The sequence below is a fragment of the Hyla sarda genome, chromosome 8 (genome assembly GCF_029499605.1).
Source record: "Hyla sarda isolate aHylSar1 chromosome 8, aHylSar1.hap1, whole genome shotgun sequence".
NCBI classification, from domain to species: Eukaryota; Metazoa; Chordata; class Amphibia; order Anura; family Hylidae; genus Hyla; species Hyla sarda.
The window spans coordinates 82,296,333-82,305,882 of record NC_079196.1 but is presented as its reverse complement, the minus strand read 5'-3'; the positions used below and the strand labels follow the sequence as shown (position 1 = coordinate 82,305,882).

At 43.2% G+C, this 9,550-nt stretch overlaps 1 protein-coding gene across 3 annotated transcripts in view; it reads right to left on the bottom strand.

The window, feature by feature from the left end:
- Nucleotides 1-551: 551 nt before the first annotated feature.
- The window catches only part of RAMP1 (receptor activity modifying protein 1), a 118,936-nt gene continuing 109,937 nt past the window's right edge, over nucleotides 552-9,550 (bottom strand). For all 3 annotated transcript variants that reach the window (XM_056535708.1, XM_056535710.1, XM_056535709.1), the window contains exon 3: nucleotides 552-1,714. In XM_056535708.1, the coding sequence (XP_056391683.1) occupies nucleotides 1,459-1,714 (256 nt within the window). In that variant the 3' untranslated portion in view covers nucleotides 552-1,458. The remainder of the gene's footprint in view (nucleotides 1,715-9,550) is intronic.

Genomic DNA, 9,550 nt, shown 5'->3' with positions numbered 1-9,550 from the left:
TGATTTTATGGATTTTTTTTCTCACTCTGTCTCTCATAGTTGAGGTATACCTATGATGAAAATTACAGGCCTCTCTCATCTTTTTAAGTGGGAGAACTTGCAAAATTGGTGGCTCACTAAATATCTTTTGCCCCACTGTAGTCTGTAAAATATTTAAGAACCTGTGATATTATTTAACTCAATTTTGTTAATGCCTATATATGTGTGTATGTACAGTGAAATCTCTTTGAGAAAACCACCCAAATTTACACTGTAAAGTGGTTTTATGTGGATAGTCTGGATAATTTGATGGTCTCCTCAAAACGGTGGAATTTTGTAGAGGTTTATAGTGTGTGTGCGTGTGTGTGTATATATATATATATATATATATATATATATATATATATAAAATATGGGGGTGTACATACATGTCTTAAAGTACTTACTAGAGAATGTGGGCATAAGATAGGAGCATACCCTTGCATGAAAAAGTTACCCTGTTAGGATAAGATCTATAACATTATGATCAATGAGAACAGGTAACAATCACCAATAATCTATATAAATACATTTATTACAAGTAACAGAAAAAAATAAAATAGACATTTTTGAATTTTTAATAATACAAAATAGATTATTTTCTGCTTCCTTTAAAGCTGTTATAAATCCTGAAATATACTTCACAATTCTGAGGATAATGACTCTTTAAATATTATTGTACCTGCACAACACAACCCATATTGTGTTTATAAAGGGGGAGGGAGAAGGGTCACCCACTGAACTGTGGTCAGTATTCAGAATATCCCAAACACGTATGATATAGAATATCTCTGACTACTGATTAATGTCAGATATTATTTGAATGCTTTTTGCTTTACTTAGCTACGGAAAACTCATTGATGACTTTATTGTTATACTTTTTGCAATACCAGAGTATGTGCATGCTACATGGCCAGTGGAGAGTGAACATCTGTGACTCCTCATCACATACATCTGTTATTTCAGGACTGATCATCAATGAAAACGTGCCCATACCAGCCCCCGCTAAATGTTATCTCCCATCCATTTTAATCGAGTGACCACTTCTCCATTCATAGTTAGCACTGTAGGGTCCCGGGGATCAGAAGGAGGTCCTAGTGACCAGACTGTAACTGGCAGTCTTACGGTTTTTTGTTTTTTTTTCAAGGGGACGGCAACCGTTTTTAAGTTAAACATGTGTCTTGTAGTTTATTATAAAAAACGCTAGTCTTTGCAGATCAATCTAAGTATTACTACAGCATCTTCCTGTTTTCACTGTCTTGTCTTGTTCAGCCAGACATAGGGTTGTGTTCTTTAATACTTTCAGATGGCCCAGTACAGCTTCAATCTGAAGACTAGATAACACTGTGGAACTATTGTCACTGGTTTTCTTCTCTCCCCCCAAACTTTGCTGAAAAGGTAATCTTCAGATATGAGGGTCTATAGTGGTCCAATCTGTCGTCAAACAATTCCTTCACTGCGCTTGCTTCTCCATACAACCAATCCTGTCATAAGAAGTGTTATAAGGACAGGGATAAAGATGAAAGAGCACAGGATGGGCAGTGGAGGGTCAGCTGGCAGCCTGCCAGTCAGGGCACAGTCGTGGAAATACTTCTTATGAACACCTGTGAAGAACTTATCCACTACGTAGTTTGGCCAATAGCAGTTCTGATAGAACGCCAGTAAGATGGTACAGTTTGTGACTTCAGTGTATATCCTGTAAGAGAGAGAGAAAAAATAAAACATACAGCGTGTTATAGTTGTAGAAATAATCATAACTAAAATTTGGCGCATGGTCGGTGCCATGTAACTGGCAGTGGGCACAAGGCTACAAATCATGTAACTGACATAATACAGATATTTTACAGCACAATTTGCATTTTCCCTGTATTGTGCAATTGCTCTGTTATTCCTCTTGGAAATATATGAATAATTTGACCATTTGGTGTTACCATTCCCCTTGTCAATAGGTAGTGCCCACCTGCAGTCTAACACAGCCCTTATTAGCCAGTGCTGAGGAACATCTCCCAAGGGTAAAGGTAAGGCGAAGTTCATACTGCATAAAGAAAGGTCAAGAAGACATGGCAACTCACCAAATGACAGCAGGATAACGATGTTTATTAGGAAGATGCTTTATACAGACATCCATAAATCATGCGGACACGCTGCGGGAGAGTGGAATGGGATCGGGGGCAAGGCAACGTCCGTTTCACATCACCTGACGCTTCTTCCGGCCTCTGAGGAGGCCAGAAAAAGCATCATGTGACATGAAACTGACGTTGCCTTGCCCCCGATCCCATTCCACTCTCCTGCAGCGTGTCCGCATTATTTATGGATGTCTGTGTAAAGCATCTTCCTTATAAACATCGTTATCCTGCTGTCATTTGGTGAGTTGCCATGTCTTCTTGACCTTTCTCTATGCATTTCTTGTTGCTTTTGTCCGACATTGAGCCCCACGCTGACACACAGCTGACCGCTATTTTTTACATTTGTGGTCTCGTTTGGTATTTGTGTGGACTGTATTCACACTTGCAGTTCCTGTTTTTTTGCTCTTTGTGCTGATCTAAGTTCATACTGCCATTATGCTCTGTCCTGTCCTTGCTTTTTTTTTTGTTGTTGCTGTAAATGGACCCAGAATGGCCCGGAAACAAACCTGATACCACCAGACCCTGAAAGATCCCATTGACTTGCATGTGGCCCGTCAGGGATCTGGACTTGAGCGGAGAAAAAAAAAAGGGCATGCACTATTTTTTCTCTGTTCAACTCCCTTTGTCCTGAAGGGGCTTCCTTTCTCAGAGCACAACGAGAGTGTGAATGAGCCATAACACTAAGAATAACAGAGAAACAATAGAACATAGCGTTCAAAGAAATGATGGTTCCATGGTGAACACATGTATTTACTAAAACAGACATGTTTGGAGAGCCATCAGGTCTTCTTTAAATTAGGTTTATATTCTTCTTGACTTTAAGCATAATGGGGGAAAGTCATCAAGGGATTTAGAGCTCTTTTTTTGCTTACAAAAGTCACACAAAAAGTCGCATGTGCACCTAAGCAATTTTTTGTGCGACATTTGGCTGTAAGCAAAAAGCTACAGAAGAGCTTACCAAACCAAGTTTCAGTTTTCACTTTGCAGTGGTCAGGGATTTATCAAGTGCGAAAGTCGCACAAAAAGTTTCAACCGCCTCCAAAACAGCGTAAATTTAAGAAAGTCTGGAGCTGGCTTACAAAACTTGCTTTGGAGAACGGATTTCATATTTCCCGCTGGGAGCCAAGATCACGGCTCCTGCGGGAAATCTGAAATCACATCTGTACAAAAGGAGCCCAGGCACCTGCTCATCTCATATCTCCCCTCCCACTGCCCCTCTATAAATCACATATCTCCCCCGTAATCTTAACCCGCCGCGGCCGCTCATCTCGCCCCCCCCGCCGCTCATATCTCCCGGGAGAGATGAGCAGAGGCTGGGAGGAGATAAGCGGCGGAGAGAGATGAGCGGCGGCTGGGAGGAGATAAGCGGCGGGGAGAGATGCGCGGCAGCTGGGGGGAGATGAGCGGCGGCCGGGAGAGATGAGTGGAGGCTGGGAGGAAATAAGAGGCGGGGAGAGATGAGCGGTGGCTGGGAGGAGATGAGCGGCGGCTGGGAGGAGATGAGCGGCGGCTGGGAGAGATGAGTGGAGGCTGGGAGGAAATAAGAGGCGGGGAGAGATGAGCGGCGGCTGGGAGGAGATGAGCGGCGGCTGGGAGGAGATGAGCGGCGGCTGGGAGGAGATGAATGGCAGGGAAATGAATGGCGGCGGGGGAGAAATGAGCAGGGGCTGGAAGAAGATGTGGGGCCAGGGCAGCGGAGCTGGCTCCCAGAAATATGAAACTACACTGTTCTTTCATATTTCCCAGGCGGTGCTGTGATTGGCTGAGACCAACCAGCCAATCACAGCACAGCCTGGGAAATATGAAATTACAGTGTAGTTTCATATTTGTGGGAGCCGGCCTGTATCAATCACCCGCCCAAGAGTTGCAACTACAACTCCCAGCATGTCCTCACTGTAAGGGCATGCTGGGAGTTGTAGTCTAGCAACAGCTAGTGGGCTGGTGGTAGATGCAGCTGGCATTTTAACACCAGGGTGCCTCCAGCTGTTTCTAAACTACAACTTCCATCCTGGAAGTTGTAGTTTAGAAACTGGGTGCCTCCAGCTGTTTCTAAACTTAAACTCCTGTCATGGAAGTTGTATTTTGGAAACGGGGTGCCTCCAGCTGTTGCTAAACTACAACTTCCGTCCTAGAAGTTGTAGTTTAGAAAAAGGGTGCCTCCAGCTGTTTCTAAACTAAAACTCCTGTCATGGAAGATGTAGTTGGGAAAAGGGTGCCTCCAGCTGTTGCTAAACTACAACTTCCGTCCTAGAACTTGTAGTTTAGAAAAAGGGTGCCTCCAGCTGTTTCCAAAAATTCAACTTCCATGACAGGAGTTTTAGTTTGGAAACAGGGTGCCTCCAGTTGTTTCTAAACTACAACTTCCATCCTAGAAGTTGTAGTTTAGAAACGGGGTGCCTCCAGCTGTTTCTAAACTACAATTCCCATAAATGGAGTTGTAGTTTAGCAACAGCTGAAGCCTCGCTGTTCCTAAACTACAATTCCTATCATAGGAGTTGTAGTTTAGGAACAACAAGATTCCAGATGTTGCTAAACTGGAGGCTCACTGTTGCTAAATTAAACCATCCATCTTCTCAGACAGCCAAAGGCTGTCTGGAAATGATGGGGGTTGTAGTTTAGCAACAGCTGGAGGCTCCCTGTTTGGAAACACTGCTTTATGGGCGTTCTCCCCAGGGGAGAGCCCTATAAATGTACTAACATATTTGTGTTTTTTTTTCTTATTATTTTAGATCCGTTTATGCAGAGGACTACTTTGGATTCGGAGGACTACAACGATGACCCAAGTTTTTTATTTTTCGTTGTTTTTTTAAATACTAATAAAATGGTTAACGAGGATTTGTGGGGGGAGTGTTTTTTGGAATAAATTTTTTATAAACGTTTTATTTATTTAGGCTTAGTAGGAGAAGCTGTCTTATAGACGGAATCCATTATAAGCCGGGCTTAGCGTTAGCCTCAAAAACAGCACTAACCTCCAATTATTACCCCGGTACCTACCGCCACAAGGGTTCCAGGAAGAGCCAGTACCAACAGGCCCGGAGCATCAAATATGGTGCTCCTGGGCCTAGATGGTAACAGGCTGGCGTTATTTAGGCTGGGAAGGGCCAGTAGCAATGGTCCTCACCCACCCTGGTAATGTCAGGCTGTTGCTGCTTGGTTGGTATCTGGCTGAGAATAAAAATACAGGGAACCCTATGCGTTTTTTTTTTTATATATTGAATTATTTAGGAAAAAAATTTGAGTGGTTCCCCGTATTTTTATTCTCAGACAGATACTAACCAAGCAGCAACAGCCTGACGTTACCAGGCCATTGTTACTGGCCCTCCCCAGCCTAAGTAATGCTAGCCTGTTACCGCCTAGACCCAGGAGCGCCATTTTTTACGCCCCAGGCCTGTTGATATCGGCTCTTCCCGGCACCCCTGTGGTGGTGGGTACCGGGGTAATAATTGGGGGTTAGCGTTAGCTGGTTTTGGGGGTGATGATAAGCCCCGGCTTAGTAATGGATTCCGTCTATAAGAGAACTTCTACTACTAACCCTGAAAAGTTAAAAAAATTAAATAAACACAACACGTTTAAAAAACTTTATTTCAAAAATCACTCCCACCACAGGCCCTTGTTGTTAACCATTTTATTAATATTAAACAAACTGGACACCGTACACCACCAAATCTAATGTAGTCCATAGGAGGGGGGGGAGTGGTAAATTAAATGTAATAAACATGTAAACATGTATACATATACATACATACATACTTTTTTTCACAGCTGCGACTAGAGGTGGGGTTACAAATTGGTGTTCTGAAGTCATTTATTGGTTTTTGCTTATGTGTGCAAAAAAAAATATGGTATTTAAAAGTGATTTATTGGTTTTAGCTTATGTAAGCCAAATTTATCAACCCCCCTATGATAGTATAATAAATTAGTCATACATAAGCAAAACCAAAAGCAAGAAAAAAATGCCTACAGAACTCGCTTACCAAAGCAACGATGATAAATTTCCCCGAATATCCTTCCATGTGCCTTTTTTTTCATATTTTTTTTTCTATTTCCCCATTTGCGATGGGGTAATCATTTCAATGAAATTTAACTTAGAGATAACTAATTGTGTAAATGTGTCTTTCCTGTGCCCTCTATCCCAAAGATTGTTTCCTAATAGAGATGAGCGAATTTACAGTAAATTCGATTCATCACGAACTTCTCGGCTCGGAAGTTGATGACTTATCCTGCATAAACTAGTTCAGCTTTCAGGTGCTCCCGTGGGCTGGAAAAGGTGGATACAGTCCTAGGAGACTCTTTCCTAGGACTGTATCCACCTTTTCCAGCACACCGGAGCACCTGAAAGCTGAACTAATTTATGCAGGAAAAGACATCAACTGCCGAGCCGAGAAGTTCATGACGAATCGAATTTACTGTAAATTCGCTCATCTCTATTTCCTAACACTGTCTGCTTTATTGATTGTTCTCTGAAATAGGTCTGGTCATTCTTCTAGTCTACCCTGGAGCTAAGAGCATATGGCACATTTATTTTATGTTAAAGATAAGCAGTAATTGTTTTACTATGGGCAGCTCTAGATATGTTATCAGTTTTATCAACTTCCCTAATTAAGAATCTTAATTACTTTGCAAACAAAAGAAGGAACATAAGTCTTATCAGTAGTCAGTGCTGGGAAATACAATGCATGATTTGGTGTGCCATGTAATTGTCAGCAGGTTGTGCCAGCAGCTGTTATAGAAGAGCAAGGTCTGATCTGGAGAAGGAGACATACTGCGCATTATTTTATAGTAATATAGAATTGGTTAACATCTGAGATGAGCTACAGACACAGTGAAATGTTTTATTACTCAAATGCAGTAATTCATACTGCATACTCTACAGTGTAGGGAATTTATTAATGTGCATAAAATGTTGTGCAAACTTCAGCTTTCTTCAAAAAAGCTTGCACAAACCTTTTGCACCAATTTGCGTCTCTGCACTGATGCAAATATAGATTATAACTTTGGGTTCAAGCGCAATGGACCGCATTGGTGGTAGTTGTTGACAGCAGGGCAAGACCAGGGCATGGCTTATGGCTGGAAAAACATTTGGCACGACAAGGGTTAATGTGGAATTATTGTAACCACAAGTGGCAATGTGCCCTTTACAGCAGCACTTTGATTATTTCCAAATGTGCTCTTGATTTTTATAGTAATGATGTGAACTCTATTCAAGGGAGAGGTCACCAATCTGTATTGTTGCAGTGTGGGAATTTAGTACTTATGGGACATTGTGTCAACTTGGAGCTAAGGAGCTCGAGTGTTTTACCCTAAAGGATCACAGGCTTCCTCTAAATCAATCGTACAAGGCATAAAGACCAACATTGTATACTGTGGGGGACATGTATCATTATTTGTGTATGGTAGAAGCAGTTTACCCCTTTTCCCGAATTCTAAATTATGCGCAGAAGTGCTAAATTTATCAATCAAGCGCAATGAGCTTCATAAATTGGGGGTAAATATAGTAATCTCCTCAATCCACTCTTTGGAAAATAGAATCAATGATTTAGAGCATCTTGCTACATTAAGTCCAAGATGGCTTATATTTGTGAAAAAACCAGCTCTTGTGGCAAAATGTTTGGTGTAAAGGAAAAGTACGCAGTTAATAAATCCATGTGTACTATAGATGTCACTCCAAGGTACCCTGATTCAGCCACATCTGGAGGACATGCTCTACCAAAACTTGCGCAAAAAAAATGCGCAAAAAAAGGGCTTGCGCAAAATTTTGCGCCAAAAAATACACACAAAATAGGAGTAAAATCTTTGATACATGTCCCCCTTTGAGTGAAAATACCCTAAAGCAAGGGTCTCAAACTCAAATTATCTGGGGGCCACTGGAGGTAGCGGCTGGATGAGGCTGGGCCGCATGCGCCCCTCACATATATAATGCCCCCATCATGCGCTCCTCACATATAATGCCCCCATCATGTGCCCCTCACATATATAATGCCCCCATCATGCGCTCCTCACATATAATGCCCCCATCATGTGCCCCTCACATATATAATGCCCCCATCATGCGCTCCTCACATATAATGCCCCCATCATGCGCCCCTCACATATATAATGCCCCCATCATGCGCCCCTCACATATATAATGCCCCCATCATGCGCCCCTCACATATAATGCCCCCATCATGCGCCCCTCACATATATAATGCCCCCATCATGCGCCCCTCACATATATAATGCCCCCATCATGCGCTCCTCACATATAATGCCCCCATCATGCGCTCCTCACATATATAATGCCCCCATCATGCGCTCCTCACATATATAATGCCCCCATCATGCGCTCCTCACATATATAATGCCCCCATCATGCGCTCCTCACATATATAATGCCCCCATCATGCGCTCCTCACATATAATGCCCCCATCATGCGCTCCTCACATATATAATGCCCACATCATGCGCTCCTCACATATAATGCCCCCATCATGCGCTCCTCACATATAATGCCCACATCATGCGCTCCTCACATATATAATGCCCACATCATGCGCTCCTCACATATATAATGCCCCCATCATGCGCTCCTCACACATAATGCCCCCATCATGCGCTCCTCACATATATAATGCCCCCATCATGCGCTCCTCACACATAATGCCCCCATCATGCGCTCCTCACATATATAATGCCCCCATCATGCGCTCCTCACATATATAATGCCCCCATCATGCGCCCCTCACATATAATGCCCCCATCATGCGCCCCTCACATATATAATGCCCCCATCATGCGCTCCTCACATATATAATGCCCCCATCATGCGCCCCTCACATATATAATGCCCCCATCATGCGCTCCTCACATATATAATGCCCCCATCATGCGCTCCTCACATATATAATGCCCCCATCATGCGCTCCTCACATATATAATGCCCCCATCATGCGCTCCTCACATATATAATGCCCCCATCATGCGCTCCTCACATATATAATGCCCCCATCATGCGCTCCTCACATATATAATGCCCCCATCATGCGCTCCTCACATATATAATGCCCCCATCATGCGCTCCTCACATATATAATGCCCCCATCATGCGCCCCTCACATATAATGCCCCCATCATGCGCCCCTCACATATATAATGCCCCCATCATGCGCTCCTCACATATATAATGCCCCCATCATGCGCCCCTCACATATATAATGCCCCCATCATGCGCTCCTCACATATATAATGCCCCCATCATGCGCTCCTCACATATATAATGCCCCCATCATGCGCTCCTCACATATATAATGCCCCCATCATGCGCTCCTCACATATATAATGCCCCCATCATGCGCTCCTCACATATATAATGCCCCCATCATGCGCCCCTCACATATATAATGCCCCCATCATGCGCTCCTCACAT